This window comes from Oncorhynchus keta, chromosome 34 (assembly GCF_023373465.1).
Source record: "Oncorhynchus keta strain PuntledgeMale-10-30-2019 chromosome 34, Oket_V2, whole genome shotgun sequence".
NCBI lineage: Eukaryota > Metazoa > Chordata > Actinopteri > Salmoniformes > Salmonidae > Oncorhynchus > Oncorhynchus keta.
This window is the reverse complement of record NC_068454.1, coordinates 55,184,036-55,204,366: the sequence shown is the minus strand read 5'-3', so window position 1 is coordinate 55,204,366 and position 20,331 is coordinate 55,184,036. Positions and strand designations below refer to the sequence as shown.

Genomic DNA, 20,331 nt, shown 5'->3' with positions numbered 1-20,331 from the left:
GCCCTGAGAAATACAACAGGGCCATACAGTTGTCCCATACATGTTTCTACATTTTCCCCTTGTAAAATGTGTTGAAATAGATATGGCATATAGCCTTTAAAAAAATCTACCAAAACATCCACTAAAATATAATAGTCATACTGAAACAGGAAAGGGCCTTCCCCAAGCTGTTGCCACGAAGTTGGAAGTACAGAATCATCTAGACTGTCATTGTATGCTGTAATGTTGAGATTCCCCTTCACTGGAACTAACGGGCTTAGCCTGAACTATGAAAAACAGCCCCAGACCGATATTCCTCCTCCACCAAACTTTACAGTTGGCACTATGCATTGGGGCAGGCAGCGTTCTCCTGGCATCTGCCAAACCCAGATTTGTCTGTCGGATGCCAGATGATGACGCGTGATTCATCACTCCAGAGAACATGTTTCCACTGCTCCAGAGTCCAATGGCGGCGAGTTTTACACTACTCCAGCCGATGCTTGGCATTGCGCATGGTGATCTCAGGTTTGTGTGCGGCTGCTCGGCCATGGAAACCCATTTCATGAAGCTCCTGACGGACAGTTCTTGTGCTGACATTGCTTCCAGAGGCAGTTTGGAACCCGGTAGTGAGTGTTGATGAGTTCCACTTCACAATAACAGCACTTCCAGTTGACCGAGGCAGCTGGAAGGTGGCATCCTATGACAGTGATATGTTGAAAGTCACTGAGCTCTTCAGTAAGGTCATGCTGATACCAATGTTTGTCTTTGGAGATTGCATGGCTGTGTACTCAATTTTATACATCTGTCATCAACGGGTGTGGCTGAAATAGCCAAATCCAATCATTTGAAGGGGTGTCCACATACACTACTGAATATATACAAAAGTATATTGCCAGTGGTGAGGAGAGTGACCCTGTTTAAACCCACAGCGTCATACACAGCTACTGACAGCTGTGTTGACACATACACACACACACACACACGTATGATGCTAAGAAGGTGCCGACAGAGATGGTCGCCTCGCTTCAAGTCCTTAGGAAACTGCAGTATTTTGTTTTTTTAATGTATTATTTATTACATTGTTAGCCCAGAAAATCTTAAGTGATATTACATACAGCCGGGAAGAACTATTGGATATAAGAACGACATCATCTTACCAACATTACGACCAGGATTACGACTTTCCCGAAGCGGATCCTTAATTCGGACAACCACCCAGGACAGTGGATTTAATCCCAGAAGCCGTCCCAAAACAAGGTGCCACTGAAGAGGCAGACATAGGGGCCTCCTGGACAGACTCTCTAGACGGGCACACAGCCCACCGCTTCCGAGTATACTACTCGCCAATGTCCATTCTCTTGACAACAAGTCAGATTAAATTTAAGCTAGGGTTGCCTTCCAGACAGACATCAGAGATTGTAACATTCTCTGTTTTACGGAAACATGGTTATCTCGGGATACGTTGTCGGACTCGGATCAGCCACCGGACTTCTTCATGCGTAGGGCAGACAGCGATAAACACCTCTCTGGGAAGAAGATGGGCGAGGCTGTATGCTTCATGATTAACGACTCATGGTGTAATCGTAACAATATACAGGAAATCAAGTCCTTCTGCTAACCCGACCTAGAATTCCTTACAATCAAATGCCGGCTATATTATCTCCCAAGAGAATTCTCGTTAGTTATCGTCACAGCTGTGTATATACCCCCTCAAGCAGACACTACGACAGCCCTCAAGGAACTTGACTCTATGTAAACTGGAAACCATATATCCTGAGGCTGCATTTATTGTAGCTGGGATTTTAACAAAGCAAATTTGAGAACAAGGCTACCTAAATTCTATTCAGCATATTGATTGCAGCTCTCGCACGGCAGAAACTCAAACAGCTTGTAGCTGTGACTATAACCATTCAATGCTGGTCTGACCAATCGGAATCCACACTTCAAGATTGCTTTGATCACACGGACTGGGAAATGTTCCCGGCAGCCTCAGAGAATAACATCGATCTATACGCTGACTCGATGAGTGAGTTTATATAAGGAAATATATTGGAGATGTTGTACCCCGTGACTATTAAAACCTACCCTAAACAGAAACTGTGGATGGATGGGGGCATCCGCGCAAAACTGAAATCACAAACCACCACACTTAACCATGGAAAGAGGACTGAGAATATGTCCGAATATATAACCAGTGTAGTTATTCCCTCCGCAAGTCGATCAAACAAGCGAAATGTCAGTATAGGGACAAAGTGGAGTAGCAGTTCAACGGCTCAGACACGAGATGTATGTGGCAGATTCTACAGGAAATCACGGACTATTAAAAAGGAAACCAGCCACATTTCGGACACCAATGTCTCGCTTCCAGACAAACTAAACACCTTCTTTGCCCGCTTTCAGGATAATACAGCGCCACCGTCACAGCCCACTTACATGGACCGCACCCCCCCTCTCCTTCTCTGTGGCCGACGTAATATATTTTAAACGTGTTAACCCTCACAGAGCTGTTGGCCCAGACGGCATCCCTAGCCGTGTCCTCAGAGCATGCACAGACCAGCTGGCTGGTGTGTTTACGGACATATTCAATCTCTTCCAATCCCAGTCTGCTGTCCTGCATGCTTCAAGATGGCCACCAATAAGAATGCTGTTCATTGACTAATGCTCAGCATTCAACACCATGGTACCCTCCAAGATCATCATCAAGCTGGAGGCCCTGGGTCTCAACCATGCCCTGTGCAATTGGGTCCTGGATATTCTGATGGGCCGCCCCCCCCAGGTGGTGAAGGTAGGAAACAACATCTCCACTTCGCTGACCCTCAACACTGGGGCCCCACCCCACAATGGGGTGTGTGCTCAGCCCCCTCCTTTACTCCCGGTTCACCCATGACTGCGTGGCCTCAATCATCAAGTTTGCAGATGACACAACAGTAGTGGACTTGATTACCAACAACAACAAGACAGCCTGCAGGGAGGAGGTGAGGACACTCAGAGTGTGGTGTCTGGAAAACAACCTTTCACTCAACATCAACAAAACAAAGGAGATAATTGTGGACTTCAGGAAACAGCAGAGGGAGCACCCCCTATCCACATCGAAGGGACAGTAGTGGAGGTGGAAAGTTTTTTAAGTTTCTCGGCTTACACATCAAACAAACTGAAATGGTCCACCCACGCAGTCAGTGTGGCGAAGAAGGCGCAACAGCACCTCTTAAACCTCAGGAGGCTGAAGAAATTTGGCTTGTCATCTAAACCCTAACAAAGTTTTACAGATGCACAATTGATCATCCTGTCGGGCTGTATCACTGCCTGGTACGGAAACTGCACCGACCTCAACCGCAAGGCTCTCCAGAGGGTGGTGCGGTCTGCACAATGCATCACCGGGGGCAAACTACCAGCCCTCCAAGACACTAACTCAGAGCCGCTGCTGCCTACATAGACTCATATCACTGGTCACTTTAATACATGGTTCACTAGTCACTTTAAACAATGCCACTTTAATAATGTTAACATACAGTGGGGCAAAAAAGTATTTAGTCAGCCACCAATTGTGCAAGTTCTCCCACTTAAAAAGATGAGAGGCCTGTAATTTTCATCATAGGTACACTTCAACTATGACAGACAAAATTAGAAGAAAAAAAATCCAGAAAATCACATTGTATGATTTTTTATGAATTTATTTGCAAATTATGGTGGAAAATAAGTATTTGGTCAATAACAAAAGTTTCTCAATACTTTTATATACCCTTTGTTGCCAATAAGAGAGGTCAAATGTTTTCTGTAAGTCTTCACAAGGTTTTCACACACTGTTGCTGGTATTTTGTCCCATTCCTCCATGCAGATCTCCTCTAGAGCAGTGATGTTTTGGGGCTGTTGCTGGGCAACACAGGCTTTCAACTCCCTCCAAAGATTTTCTATGGGGCTGAGATCTGGAGACTGGCTAGGCCACTCCAGGACCTTAATGCTTCTTACGAAGCCACTCCTTTGTTGCCCGGGCGGTGTGTTTCGGATCATTGTCATGCTGAAAGACCCAGCCACGTTTCATCTTCAATGCCCTTGCTGATGGAAGGAAGTTTTCACTCAAAGTCTCACGATACATGGCCCCATTCATTCTTTCCTTTACACGGATCAGTCATCCTGGTCCCTTTGCAGAAAAACAGCCCCAAAGCATGATGTTTCCACCCCATGCTTCACAGTAGATATGATGTTCTTTGTATGCAACTCAGCATTATTTGTCCTCCAAACACGACAAGTTGAGTTGATGGTAGGCTTTGTTACTTTGGTCCCAGCTCTCTGCAGGTCATTCACTAGTTCCCCCTGTGTGGTTCTGGGATTTTTGCTCACCGTTCTTGTGATCATTTTGACCCCACGCGGTGAGATCTTGCGTGGAGCCCCAGATCGAGGGAGATTATCAGTGGTCTTGTATGTCTTCGATTTACTAATAATTGCTCCCACAGTTGATTTCTTCAAACCAAGCTGCTTACCTATTGCAGATTCAGTCTTCCCAGCCTGGTGCAGGTCTACAATTGTGTTTCTGGTGTCCTTTGACAGCTCTTTGGTCTTGGCCATAGTGGAGTTTGGAGTGTGACTGTTTGAGGTTGTGGACAGGTGTCTTTTATACTGATAACAAGTTCAAACAGGTGCCATTAATATAGGTAACGAGTGGAGGACAGAGGAGCCTCTTAAAGAAGAAGTTACAGGTCTGTGAGAGCCAGAAATATGGCTTGTTTGTAGGTGACTAAATGCTTATTTTCCACCATGATTTGCAAATAAATTCATTAAAAATCCTACAATGTGATTTTCTGGATTTGTTTTCTCATTTTGTCTATCATAGTTGAAGTATACCTATGATGAAACTTACAGGCCTCTCATCTTTTCAAGTGGGAGAACTTGCACAATTGGTGGCTGACTAAATACTTTTTTGCTCCACTGTATCTTACATTACTCATCTCATATGTATAGACTGTCCCTTATATATATATATTGTACCATCCCTATGCCCCTCATCCATATATTTATATGTACATATCCTTATTCCTCCCTTTAGATTTGTGTGTATTAGGTCGTTGTTGGGGAATTGTTAGATTTGATTTGAAATAAATGTAACATTTTCAAAAGTTGCCATTCCTCCAAATACACCTACAGATTTCCTTTCAGACATATCATCTGAGATAAGTGCACACTAAGCCCAGACTCCTCTGAGTTCATTCAGAGTTTCAGCTATCCTTCCTCATAGAGCCCCTCCGTGCCACTTCATCTTAATGTTAATTTGTGGGCTGGATGGATGACTAATGTTGTGCTGGAGATGGTTGGTCTGTGCTCTGAATCTCAAACAGCACATTAAGGGGATGTGCTGAGGGGAGCTATGGTGCTTCAAGCTCAGTCTGCAGGCTTCAGTTAGCTAACTGAAACTAAATCCGGTATCCTCAGCTAAGTATCCACCTCTGCTCTGATTCTGTATCCTCATTGTCTAAAGCAAGACAGGTTAGTCCCTGTGGGCTTCTCAGTTTAGCTAAACTCAGATCTCCCTGAGCAGTCAGGCTTCAAGACGGGTTACTCAACCAAGACTGCTCTTCTCTGTGTCACGGAGACTCCCCGCACTGCCAAAGCTGACTCTCTCTCCTCTGTTCTCATCCTCTTAGTTCACGGTGTCAAAGGCAGCAGATAGATCTATCAGATCCTCCTCTCCACCCTCTCAGGGCTGGGCGTCTCATGCTCTGTGCACTCGTGGTTTGCATCATGCCTTGCAGGCCGCTCTTACCAGATGGAGAGGATTTGTGGCTGCACCACGTACTCTCACTACTGGTGTCCTCCAGGGCTCGGTTCTAGGCCCTCTCCTCTTCTCTCTATACATCAAGTCACTCGGCTCCGTCATATCCTCACATGTTCTCTCCTATCATTGCTTTGCGAATGACACTCAACTACTTTTCTCCTTCACCTCTTCTGACACCCAGTTGTCAACGGTCCACCACCTCAAGCTCAACTTAGACAAGACGAAACTGCTCTTCACACAGGAAGCGGCGCAGGTCCTAATCCAGCCACTCTCCTCTCCCGTCTGGACTACTTCAACTCGCTATTGGTTGGCCTCCACTTGTGCCATTTAAATCCCTACAACCTATCCAGAACGCTATAGACCACCTAGTTTTCAACCTTCCAAAGTTCTCTCATGTCTCCCCGCTCCTCCGCACACTCCACTGGCTTCCAGTTGAAGCTCGCATCCACTACTACCATGGTGCTTACCTACGGAACAGCAAGAGGAACTGCCCCTACCTTCAGGCTATGCTCAAGCCCTACACCCCAACCTGAGCACTCCTTTCTGCCACCTCAGATGTCTTGGCCCTCCCACTCTAAGCTGTTCTCTGTCCTGGCACCCCAATGGTGGAACCAACTTCCCTCTGAAGCTAGGACAGCAGAGTCCCTGCCCATCCTCCGAAAACATCTGAAACCCTACCTCTTCAAACTGTATCTTAAATAATCCTCATCTCGGGACTAAAATGTAAATGTAAGCAATGGTTTTCCTATGGGATATAGACCCCTTTCTGCGTTTGCAAACATTGTCACATGAGGGTGACGCGTGCAAGTTGGTGGTAGAACAAGAGGAAGTTCTAATAGAACGGCATCAACAAAAAGCTTACTCATGAGTGCATTTCACAGTACTTTTGGATTATGATTTGATTTTAAGGCTCGTATGAATGTCTTGCTTAACAGTAATGTTTGTGTCATCGCAAATCAACTGCATTATAAACTCATCAAAAAAAGAAATGTCCTCTCACTGTCAACTGCGTTTATTTTCAGCAAACTTAGCACGTGTAAATATTTGTATGAACATTACAAGATTCAACAACTGAGACATAAACTGAACAAGTTCCACGGACGTGAATGAATAGAAATGGAATAATGTGTCCATAAACAAAGGGGGGGTTCGAAATGAAAAGTAACAGTCAGTATCTGGTGTGGCCACCAACAACAAGTACTGCAGTGCATTGCCTCCTCATGGACTGCACCAGATTTGCCAGTTCTTGCCGTGAGATGTTACCCCACTCTTCCACCAAGGCACCTGCAAGTTCCCAGACATTTCTGGGGGGAATGACTCTAGTCCTCACCCTTCGATCAAATAGGTCCCAGACGTGCTCAATGGGATTGAGATCCGGGCTCTTCGCTGGCCATGGCAGAACACTGACATTCTTGTCTTGCAGGAAATCACACACAGAACGAGCAGAATGGCTGGTGGCATTGTCATGCTGGAGGGTCATGTCAGGATGAGTCTGCAGGAAGGGTACCACATGAGGGAGGAGAATGTCTTCCCTGTAACACACAGTGTTGAGATTTCCTGCAATGACAACAAGCTCAGTCCGATGATGCTGTGACACACTGCCCCAGACCATGACGGACCCTCCACCTCCAAATCGATCCCGCTCCAGAGTACAAGCCTCGGTATAACGCCCATTCCTTTGACGATAAACGCGAATTCGATCATCACCCCTGGTGAGACAAAACTGCGACTCATCAGTGAAGAGCACTTTATGCCAGTCCTGTCTGGTCCAGCGATGGTGGGTTTGTGCCCATAGGCGACTTTGTTGCAGGTGATGTCTGGTGAGGACCTGCCTTACAACAGGCTTACAAGTCCTCAGGCCAGCCTCTCTGTCTATTGCGGATAGTCTGAGAGCTAATGGGGGGATTGTGTGTTCCTGGTGTAACTCAGGCAGTTGTTGTTGCCATCCCATTCCTGTCCTGCAGGTGTGATGTACGGATGTACTGATCCTGTCCGGGTGTTGTTACACGTAGTCTGCCACTGCGAGGACGATCGGCTCTCCATACTGTCTCCCTGTAGCGCTGTCTGAGGCATCTCACAGTACGGACATTGCAATTTATTGCCCTGGCCACATCTGTAGTTCTCATGCCTCCTTGCAGCATGCCTAAGGCATGTTCACGCAGATGAGCAGGAATCCTGGACATCTTTCTTTTGGTGTTTTTCCAGAGTCAGTAGAAAGGCCTCTTTAGTGTCCTAAGTTCAACTTCAACCAGTAAAATGTCTCTTTGCTAGCTTTTGCTACAGGCTATATCAATGAGCGTTAGCATTCTAGCTAACAACTGCTGCATCCTAAATAAAACAATTTCCAAAGATCACAACCAAATATAATCTTAGCGACTGTTCAAGCAAGAAGTATTTTGTTTAGAGGTAATAAAAACGTAAATCTAGGCTATGTTCAATGGACACAGATGGCGATGGATTTTTTTACTGCCGCGCGCATCTGTGCTTGACGTCAGTGTGTCGTGTGCTGGGAATGGGTCTATTTAGTGGTGTGTTCTCCCTCTTCTTCTCTCTCCTTTCCCTTTGTACACCCCAGGTGTATTGAGTATTGTGTGTTACACCTCACCAACGAGGTATACTTAAGCAATACGGCCCGATGAGGTGTCGTATATGTTACAGCTAAGAGCTGTTCTTAAGCATGACTCAACGTGGAGTGCCTGGACACAGCCCTTAGCCGTGGTTTATTGGCTATATATCACAAACCCCTGAGGTGCCTATTGCTTTTATAAACTGGTTACCAATGTAATTAGAGCAGTAAAATGTAATGTTTTGTCATACCCGTGGTATATGGTCCATCAGAATTCAGGGCTCAAACCACCGAGTTTATAATGAGTTTTATACCATGGGATTGTTGAGTACTCGTTTCTGATTGGCTTGAATGGCATTCTAGAGTGTGCATTATTTCCCTATAATGCACAGTATAATTGCACGGTATAATTCAATGGCAATGTAGTTCATTCTTACATGTTCTATTTTTTCTAGCTGCTTTTGAAAGCCAAAGTCGAATTGAAAATATCAATGGCATTGTTGAGTTCGATTTTCATAATAGCAAGCTAGGATATCAGCTAGCAAGTCTATTTGTTTGGTTACCAGGGCAACTACTCTAGCTATCTAGCTATCTAGCTAGCTAGTAAACATGGTAGCTACTTCAGTGAATGTTGTCACATCTCTACGGGCAAATACGTAAAATTATAGCCATGGTATAAAATAGGACTCTATGCATTCTCTGGAGAATAATGCGACTCCGCGGAAAGTTCGTTTCACACATTCCAAGTCATGCGTTATTTTCCAGAGAACTCACAGCCCCTCGTGAGTGACTCGAGCATTACAACAGAATCTATGGGCAAAAACACGTTAGCTGGCTAGTTGAGATTAAAATGTCTTAAATAGCTCTCTGATGTATGCAATGACTGACATGACAACAGGAAAACTGATGATGCAATACCCTATTTCGAAATTGCACCTTGTGCGTTCTACTATTACAACGTTCAAAAGTAAGTTGAACACCTGACTGAGTTCCTTTAATAATTCTGCCGACCCACAATTTGGGAACCACTGATCTATACCACCCAGGTGTATTGACTTGTGTCCTCTCTCCCTCCTATTCTCTCTCCTCTCCTACCCAGGCGAACGGCCGTACAAGTGCAGCCACTGTAGCAAGGCCTTCAACCAGAAAGTGGTGCTGCAGACCCATATGGTGAGGCACACGGGAGAGAAGCCCCACCTCTGCACCTTTTGCCCCGCTTCCTTCTCGCAGAAGGGCAACCTGCACTCACACGTCCAGAGAGTGCACTCTGAGGTAAAACAACCAACTAACTACATCACCTGGCACATCTCTGTGGCCCTTGTCTTTAATCAGTAGGCTGGGTGGAATTATTATTGGCAAATAACTTTCACCTGTCTGATCCTCAAAGTTGTCTACAAGGTAACGTGTGTGTGTGTGTAACGTGTGTGGGTATGTACCATTCAAAACTTTGGACACACCGACTCATTTTAGGGTTTTACATTGTAGAATAATAGTGAAGACATCAAAACTATGAAATAACACGTATGAAATCATGTAGTAACCAAATTTGAGATTCTTCAAAATAGCCCCCCTTTTCCTCGATGATAGCTTTGCACACTCTTGGCATTCTCTCAACCAGCTTCATGAGGAATATTTTTCCAACAGTCTTGAAGGAGTTCCCACATATGCTGAGCACTTGTTGGCTCCTTTTCCATCACTCTGGTCCAACTCATCTCAATTGAGTTGAGGTTGGGAAATTGTGGAGGCCAGGTCATCTGATGCAGTACTCCATCACTCGCATTGGTCAGATAGCCTTTACGTGTGGGGTGTGTTTTGGGTCATTGTCCTGTTGAAAAACAAATGGTAGTCCCACTAAGTGAAACCAAATGGGATGGCGTATCGCTGCAGAATGCTGTGGTAGCCATGCTGGTCAAGTGTGCCTTGAATTCAAAATAAATCACTGACATTGTCACCAGCAAAGCACCATCACACCTCCATACTTCATGGTGGGAACCACACATGCAGAGATCATCCGTTAACCTACTCTGCGTCTCACAAAGACACGGCGGTTGGAACCAAAAATCTCAATTTTATACTCATCAGACCAAAGGACAGATTTCCTTCGGTCTAATGTCCGTTGCTCGTGTTTCTTGGTCCAAGCAAGTCTCTTCTTATTGGTGTCCTTTCGTAGTGGTTTCTTCGCAGCAATTCGACCATGAACGACTGATTCACGCAGTCTCCTCTGAACAGTTGATGTTGAGATGTGTCTGTTACTTGAACTCTGTGAAGCATTTATTTGGGCTGCAATCTGAGGTGCAGTTAACTCTGCTGAACTTATCCTTTGCAGCAGACTCTGGGTCTTCCTTTCCTCATGAGAGCCAGTTTCATCACAGCACTTGATGGTTTTTGCGACCTCACTTTCAAAGTTCTTTACATTTTCCAGATTGACTGACCTTCATGTCTTAATGGAATGATGGACTGTCATTTATCTTTGCTTATTTGAGCTGTTCTTGCCATAAAATGGACTTGGTCTTTTATCAAATAGGGCTATCTTCTGTATACCACCCCTACCTTGGCTCAAATGCATTAAGAAGGAAAGAAATTCCAGAAATTAACTTTTAACAGGCACTCCTGTTAATTGAAATGCATTCCAGGTGAGTGTGTAAAGATGTCATCAAGGCAAATGTGGCTTCTTTGAAGAATCTGAAGTATATTTTGATCTGTTTAACACTTTTTTTCAGTTAATACATGATTCCATATGTGTTATTTCATAGTTGTGATGTCTTCGTTATTATTCTACAATGTAGAAAATAGTACAGATAAAGAAAAACCCTGGCATGAGTAGGTGTGTCCAAACATTTGACTGGTGCTGTATATTTTAGCGATTTACATTTACTTTTGATACTTAAGTGCATTGAAAACCAAATACTTTTAGACTTCTACTCAAGTAGTATTTTACTGGGTGACTTTTACTTGAGTCATTTTCTATTAAGGTACCTTTTTTACTTTTACTCAAGTATGACAATTGGGTACTTTTTCCACCACTGATCTTTATCAAGGGTGTGCATAATTTCGGACCCCACTGTATATACCGTCTAGGGTAGAGTCTAAAATGCTGACCACACCACTCGCTTTGCAAAATAAATGTACACAATAAATGTACACATACGTGTTATTCAATCATTGCACCCACACTACTCACGTGCGCGAACGAGTGTCTGCTTTGCCAAGCGCTAAAATAGAAGTCAGTTCTATTTGTGACGCTGAACGCGGTGCAAGTCCCGCCTCTCCCATCTCCTCAATGATTTATAGAAGCAAATACCCACGTGCCATCTACTCATTGATTATACCCACGTGGGTGATTGAAAGATTAACTGAGGTCGGTCGGTCGGTCGTCGTGGTAATACTAGGAAAGTTAGATGTCAATCGCAATATAGAGTCCAAAGAAGAAAAGGCCTGGAAGGTGGAGAGATGACTAGAAACAATTCGGTTGATTGTTTTATGTGTGGATTAATTGTCAGAATAGCGGACCTTGTGTATTTCAGGTAAAATAACAACTCAACATTTATATTTCAGGACAAATTAGCTAGCAACAGCAAGCTAGCTAAATATGACAAATTAGCTAGCAACTGCAAGCTAGCTAAATATGACAAATTAGCTAGCAACTGCAAGCTAGCTAGCTAAATTGCCATACATTTGTAATGCTTTTTGACCTGTCCCTAAATTAATATAATTGGTTCAGAGTTTGTTTTGATTTTTCAACCTGCGTGTCGTGATCGCATTTGGTGTGGGGGGGACAAAATATATTTGTGCGCGTCCTGTCTGGGCATGGTGTAAGGGTCTCTGGACAGGCCCCCCTGTCTCACTCTCTCTCTCTCTCACTTACTCCCACACACGGTCACCCTCCTCCCGGCTCAATTGCTTCAATAGAGCAAGACTCTGTTGCACGTAAAAAATGTTTCAGTCTCCTAGACAGAGAATGAGCTTAAATTACTGTTAATTGTCCTCGTCACCTATGTGCCTATGTCATTCGAAAATGTATCTTATGAGTCATCTAGCTGAACGCAAGACCTGGCTCTTTCTCTATTATATGCCAGCCAGGTCATTTTAGGCTCCCTCAATATCCTGTAATGTCCATAGAAGAGCATGACTCCTCCGTCGGTTGCAGGCCCATAAAAAATGAAGGCGACTAATGGAGAGGAAGAGAGAGCGAGGATAGCTCCCAGTTCCTGTAGCCTCGATGGAGAGGCAGCTCTGTGGGGTCATGAATAGGTAATGGCACATGAAGAGATGACTCCGTCAGGGATGCAGGGCAGGGCACACAGATCGATGGATGGATCCAGACTAATGCTGCAATAGTTCATGATCTGCTGTCACATTTTACCACTCAGAAAATAAGGCTTACATTCTATTGCACTGTCTGCAACGGAGCTTGTTCATTTAAAAATGCCTCTTCATGCATTCTGATCACAGACAAAATCATACATTGTCAATGGTAGGAAATGGATTTGATGTGAAGGTGGGTCTTGTGTCTTCTGACCTTTGACCCCCTCCCGCCCCCCCTGCCCCTTTGTCTTTAATCAGTTAGATATACGGAAATAATATAGGACATTCTTATGAAACAGAAGCTTCTATTACTGATGTAGCAACATTGCACACATCGAATGTGATATTTTCACATGTTTGACGGTCCATAATGATCCTAAATGAAAAGCAGTCTCTGGATTATTCGAGGAGTTGGTGTTTTATAGGCAGCCGTTTTTGAGTGACTGGCTGTATGCTCTTCTGGATCTGAGTGCTACTTTCATCGAATATGTGTCCAGTAGTCACCATTACTTACATCGATGCAAATGAGGACATGCAAATGTGAGGCTTCGTCCTTTTAGATTGAGGGGCCAACTCAATCAGATAGCCTTTCAATTTTCCCCACCCCACCCCTCACAACAAATACATGTGATCGTTTTATCAACCGACCATTTTTAAACGAATGGGGAAGAGATTCTAAAGAGCGCCTGTAGCGTGTTGTTGTCCGTCAGTGCTAATTGGCAATGATGCGGTGAGTTGATTTGAATCTGCCCCGAAAGCTCCAAATCATATTTATTCAACTTTTTTTTGAATAATGCATGTGATTCTCACGAGTGTCCTTCAGCCTACTCTGGCAGTCAGGACCTCGGCTTTATGAACGGGCTTTATGAATATATTAAAGTCGGATGTGAGTGGGAATGCATTTCATGACAGCATCTGGAGTATGGACAGGGAAGTGGGATTGTTTTTAGATTATCTCAAGGTTTTTTGCATGAAATTGTTCTCTATCCTCCTAATTGCTGCCTTATATTAGTTTGCTTTTAAAATAATCAGAAGATAGATAGATATTTGTAATATCTGTCTTGGCTGAAGATAACATATATATAATGTATACACTGATTGTTCAAAACATTAGGAACACCTGCTCTTTCCATGGCATAGACTGACCAGGTGAAAGCTATGATCCCTTATGGGCAGTTAAATCCACTTCAGTCATTGTAGATGAAGGGGAGGAGACGGGTTAAAGAAGGATTTTTAAGTCTTGAGACATGGATTGTGTATGTTAGCCATTCAGAGGGTGAATGGGCAGGACAAAAGATTTCGGTGTCATTTTGAATGGGGTATGGTAATAGGTGCCAGGCGCACCGGTTTGAGTTTCAAACCCAGCAGCATTCCAGTTCTTTTCACGCTCAACAGTTTCCTGTGTGTATCAAGAACCCACCCAAAGGAAATCCAGCCAACTTGACACAACTGTGGGAAGCATTGGATTCAACATGGGCCAGCATCCCTGTGAAATGCTTTCGACACCTTGTAGAGTCCATGCCCCAACGAATTGTGGCTGTTCTGAAGGCAAAAGGGGTGCAACTCAATGTTAGGAAGGTGTTCCTAATGTTTTGTACACTCAGTGCACATCTTAGTTGGTATTAAATTAGAATGACATGGCATTAGGTAGTTTATTTTTACCTAATGTAAAATAATTTATTTTTAATATAAAAATGGACGAAGAATGTAGCTTTCTGCTAATTCCCAACGGCATCATATCCAATGAAAGCATTTAGGCCTTTAACAGCTCATTTAATATAAAGTAATACTCACAGTTGTGTGTGTATACTGACTTTGTTTCCTGTATATGTGTCTCTTCAGCTTACGGGAGTGCCACTGTTCCCATGCATGGACTGTAGCTGTGTGTTCAAAAAGCTGGGCAGTCTCAACGCCCACATCAGCAAGATGCACATCTTGCTCATTGAGGAATCGGCCAACACACAGGTGAGCGAGTGCATGCAGATGATGTGAACTTCTGGAAGTTTCTCCTGATTCGGTTTCTGACCTCTGCATTCAGTTTGTTGCCTCACGCTGCAGCTAGCCTGATGCTGAGGGATCAGACACACACACACCCACCCACACTGGAACCTCCCTGTAGCTCTACCACTACATGCAGATTCTTATGTGATTATTTCAGAGGGGTCTCAATATAAAAAAGCCTCTCGTTTTCATAATATGTCATTGTGTTTTTGTAAGTAAATGGAACCTTGAAAAGCAGGTGTTCAGGTTCACTAGTAATTAGGTGAACTAGGCTTCCATAAAAACATGTTCGCTTATCAATGATGCACTGCAAAAAACGAAAGATAGAAAATGCTCTACGCTGCACAGATACACTAACCTCTTCCATTCTCAGTATTCCCTTTTCTCCTCTCATTCTCTCCACCATCACACCCTCCCTCGCTGTCCCGTAGGAGGTGGAGGAGTCGGGTCAGGGCGTTGCGGGGTCAGAGGGCAGCGAGGTGGTGACTGACGTGATCCAGCAGCTCCTAGAGCTGTCAGAGCAGGTGACAGGGGAGGGGAACCAGTCACAGCCCCAAGAACAGACCATCACCATGGAGACGGCCATCAACCAGGACATCCTACAGGTGGGAACCATAACACACTCAGGAATGCATGCATACATGTACATACACACGCATGCGCATAAGCGTACATGCACGCACAGACACACGAACGCACACACTCATGGATACATGTGTATACACACACACGCATATACACACACACACACGTGAGGAGACGGGGAAACAGCCATTGGGCCTAGAAAAAGCTCAGAGAGAGGAACACTCACCTTAAAAACCTCTCTGGGATATGTGGGACGGTAGTGTCCCACCTCGCCAACAGCCAGTGAAAGTGCAAGGCGCCAAATTCAAAACAACAAAAATCTCATAATTAAAATTCCTCAAGCATACAAGTATTTTACCCCATTTTAAAGATAAAATTCTCGTTAATCCAGCCACAGTGTCTGATTTAAAAAATGCTTTACAGCAAAAGCACCACAAACGATTATGTTAGGTCACCACCAACTCACAGAAAAACACAGCCATTTTTCCAGCCAAAGAGAGGAGTCACAAAAAGCACAAATAGAGATAAAATTAATCACTAAACCTTTGAGCTTCATCAGATGACACTCATAGGACTTCATGTTACACAATACATGTATGTTTTGTTCGATAAAGTGCATATTTATATATAAAAAAATCAAATTTTACATTGGCGCGTTACGTTCAGTAGTTCTAAAACATGCGGTGATTGTGCAGAGAGCCACATGAATTCACAGAAATACTCATTATAAATGTTGATGAAAATTCAAGTGTTATTCATGGAACTTTAGATACACTTCTCCTTAATGCAAACGCTGTGTCAGATTTAAAAAAAACTTTACGGAAAAAGCATGAGCTGAGCACGGCGCTCAGAACCCCAAACCAGCCAAAATAAATATCCGCCATGTTGCGCAGTCAACATTAGTCAAAAATAGCATTCTAAATATTCACTTACCTTTGATGATCTTCATCAGAATGCACTCCCAGGAATCGCAGTTCCACAATAAATGTTTGTTTTGTTCGATAATGTCCATCATATATGTCCAAATAGCTTATTTTGTTAGGGCGTTTGGTAAACAAATCCAAAAGTTTGTTCAGGTCCAGCTGAACGTCGGAGTTTCGTTACAGCCAGTAGAAACTTGTCAAACTTGTCAAACTAAGTATAGAATCTTTAGGATGTTTTTATCATAAATCTTCAATAATGTTCCAACCGGAGAATTCCCGTCTGTAGTAAAGCAATGGAACGAGAGCTAACTCTCTCGTGACCGCTCCTCAGAGCCTGTGGCAATCTGCCAGACATCTGACTCATTCCTCTCTCATTCGGTCCCACTTCACAGTAGAAGCCTGAAACAACGTTTTAAAGACAGTTGACATCTAGTGGAAGCCTTAGGAAGTGTAACATAACCAATAGCTGTATCTACAATAGGGGCCAAGTTAAAAAACTAAAAGCCTTCCTGGTTGGATTTTTCTCAGGTTTTCGCCTGCTATATGAGTTCTGTTATACTCACAGACATAATTCAAACAGGTTTAGAAACTTCAAAGTGTTTTCTATCCAATACTACTAATACTATGCATATATTAGCATCTGGGACAGAATAGCAGGCAGTTTACTCTGGGCACCTTATTCATCCAAGTTACTCAATACTGCCCCCCAAGAAGTTAATTATGATCAACTGAATGATGAAAATATTAGATTAAAGTAGGCTAATGCAATTGAAGACATGTATCAAATTAGTGCTTGGACTAATTCTAAGTCATATCCAACCCTTTATGCTCATTTAAAGCAATAGTCGTGTGTGTGTGTGTGTGTGTGTGTGTGTGTGTGTGTGTGTGTGTGTGTGTGTGTGTGTGTGTGTGTGTGTGTGTGTGTGTGTGTGTGTGTGTGTGTGTGTGTGTGTGTGTGTGTGTGTGTGTGTGTGTGTGTGTGTGGGTGGGGTCACCTAGATGATAATTTCAGCACTGTTTTGATTGGGACAGCGCCATCGCACTGCTTTGAGGCAAGCGTTGGGGATTTTCTTTCTTACTGGATCTCAATTGAGGTGTGTGCTAATGATCATCTTTATACTAGTTTGCTCATTATATTAGCTGATCAGAACGTTTTGAATGTTATGCAAGTGGATTTTTCTCTTCACTCGCGTAGTAGCCTGTCTTACTCCCTTCAAAAAGCCTGTGACTTGTCTCATAGTCAATCAATGTGATTTCCCCCCCCCCTCACTGAATCTGTCTGTATATTTGGTTAATTGATCTCTGGCTGGTAGCTCGTTTATTCGTTCACTGACCAGAAACATTTAGCATGCAATAATGTAGCCTAAATCGACTAATATACTTATCTATTGCCTTTATATAGAGCCAAGGCTATTTTCTTATCGTCCCAATCCTGCTGAAGCCCAAAATCTTGACTCCTGTCTCGCATGAAAAATCCTACCTATATTCTGTAATCCAGGGGTTTGATTATCCAAGCACATCTCATCTATTTTATTTGATTTTTTTACCTTTATTTAACAAGGCAAGTCAGTTAAGAACAAAGAACAAGTCAGTTAAGAACAAATTCTTATTTTCAATGACTGCCTAGGAACAGTGGGTTAACTGCCTTGTTCAGGGGCAGAATGACAGATTTGTACCTTGTCAGCTCGGGGATTCGAACTCGGTTACTAGTCCAACGCTCTAACCACTAGGCTACCCTGCCGCCCCAATGCATGCCAAAATACCGCTATAACATTTCACGCGCTTCTCTGCGCTGTCTTGTATTGCCGCCCATTATGAGAGCTTCCCTAGAGAATGTGTGATCAACAAATGGTGAGAGTACCGTAATTTCCGGACTATAAGCCGCTACTTTTTTCCCACGCGTTGAACCTCGCGGTTTATACAATGACTCCGCTAATTTATGGATTTTTCCCGCTTTCACAAGATTCATGCCGCCAAAAAACTGAGCACCGTCACATAATGTGACGTAAATCGAGCGCGCTCAAACTTCCCATCATTCTGATTATGGTAGTCATTTTGTCACCCTCATCATGGAAAAGACACGGAGAAATGCATATGATGCAGCTTTCAAGTTGAAGGCGATCGATCTGGCTGTTGGAAAAGGTAATAGAGCTGCTGACAGCGTGGAGCATTGTCAAATAATCCACTATCATCAACAGGTTTTTTGTTACAAGCCGTGTTTCGTTAAAGCCCATTTATTTTTTGTTACAATCCGTGTTTCGTTAAAGCCTATTTATTTTTGTTACAAGCCGTGTTTCGTTAAAGCCTATTTATTTTTGTTACAAGCCGTGTTTCGTTAAAGCCTATTTATTTTTGTTACAAGCCGTGTTTCGTTTAAAGGCTGTGTAAAGTTAATTTGTTTCAATGTACCGGTAGGCACCTGCGGCTTATAGACATGTGTGGCTTATTTATGTACAAAATAGATATTTTTTTATAATTCAGTGGGTGCGGTTTATATTCAGGTGCACTTAATAGTCCAGCAATTACGGTAGATATGGATATTTACATTTTTAAACATAGATAAAATATAACACCTTGATATTTAAACAATTTCCTCTCTCCATCTCCCCGTTATTCCTGAGCTGATCTGCGATCTGTATAATCATCAACTAGATTTAGCCAAATAGAATATCTCCTGTCATTCGTTGGAGGTTATCTAGGAAGCTTAGCAATTTTGCTCAATTTACTTTTGTTTGATGGCGATTACAAAGTTGGTGTTATTCGACAACGCTATAGACGGTTTCGGGGTGCACTCTGTGTGTGCTCTGTGTCCAGATAGCCTAGGCCTACTGCTGAAATGCGCTGAATTAATTGAGGAAAATGATTTCGCAATTCACAACAATGTCATTGGCAATCAAAGTTACTGTGTCGTTACTAAATATCAGTTTCACTTGCTGTGAATTATTTAAATAGTGACACAGCGACAATCTTGTGGTCCTTCTGTAGCTCAGTTGGTAGAGCATGGCGCTTGTAACGCCAGGGTAGTGGGTTCGATCCCGGGACCACCCATACGTAGAATGTATGCACACATGACTGTAAGTCGCTTTGGATAAAAGCGTCTGCTAAATGGCATATATTATTATTATTATTATTGTTTTGTGAGAACCCTGGCATAGTGACCATATCTTGGTTTTAAACCTGGTTTTGAATGGGAATCCGTTTCTGGCTCACTTTAAATGTCAGACAAGGCTTGGGTTGGACCGGGATCGAATTTTCAGTTTGCTTCTGATGAGAACTTCATTGGGGTCTTGTGTGCAGTCTGGCAGTGAAGTAAATACACTAGGCTTAAGGCTTCTTTGCGACAACCTGTTTGGATAATGTGATGTTTTATTTATTGCAAATCTGCTACGGCGCATGTTGTGTATTCTGTGGAATTGCATTAGTGCGACATTGGGGTAAAACGTTGTAATTTCCCTTTTTTGGAGAAATGTGAAGAGTGGGCCCAGGATAGTCCCGGGATCCTGGTTACCGGTGTTAATCCCTAGCGTCATGTAGCCTAGCTCTAATAATGTGATCGAGGCATACAGCACAGTATTATCCAATAATGTGGATGGGAAAAAAATGTACTAATTCATAGTATTAGTCACAGTTTTTTGTTAAACCCTGTCACCCCTGAACCCACACAGCAAGCCCTGGAGAACAGTGGGTTGAGCGTGGTTCAGTCCCAGACCAATGGAGCGGCTAGACAGACTCAGAGCCATGCCGCTGAGGGGGCGCTACCTGACAGTAAGAAGTTACCAGGCCAGGACAAAACCGCCAAGAAGGAGAAGAAAAGTATCTTCAAAAAACCTGTACAGATGCCAGGTAGGGCATACCCCAAATAATGTCCATGTGTGCTTGTGTATCTCACCGTCTCTCCGTTCCGTTTCAACTCCCATCAGTTTACTAGCGCGTGAAATGTCCATTGACAGTAAACAGGTATATTGCATATAGTGCATTCGGAAAGTATTCAGACCACCTTCCCTTTTACCACATTTTGTGACGTTACAGCCTTATTCTAAAATGGGTTCAATAAATGTTTTTCCTTGTCAATCTACACACAATACCCCATAATGACAAAGTGAAAAAAGGTTTTTAAAAGTCTTTGTAAATGTATTCAGTCCCTTTGCTAGTGGACTCGAAATTGAGCTCGGGTGCATCCTGTTTCCATTGATCATCCTTGAGCT

General features: G+C 43.4%; 1 protein-coding gene across 2 annotated transcripts in view; it reads left to right on the top strand.

The window, feature by feature from the left end:
* The window catches only part of LOC118367300 (zinc finger protein 236-like), a 92,906-nt gene that overhangs the window by 8,039 nt on the left and 64,536 nt on the right, over window positions 1-20,331 (top strand). For both annotated transcript variants that reach the window (XM_035750623.2, XM_035750622.2), the window contains exons 6-9: window positions 9,412-9,584; window positions 14,460-14,582; window positions 15,050-15,223; window positions 19,792-19,969. In XM_035750623.2, coding sequence (XP_035606516.2) covers window positions 9,412-9,584; window positions 14,460-14,582; window positions 15,050-15,223; window positions 19,792-19,969 — 648 coding nt within the window. The remainder of the gene's footprint in view (window positions 1-9,411; window positions 9,585-14,459; window positions 14,583-15,049; window positions 15,224-19,791; window positions 19,970-20,331) is intronic.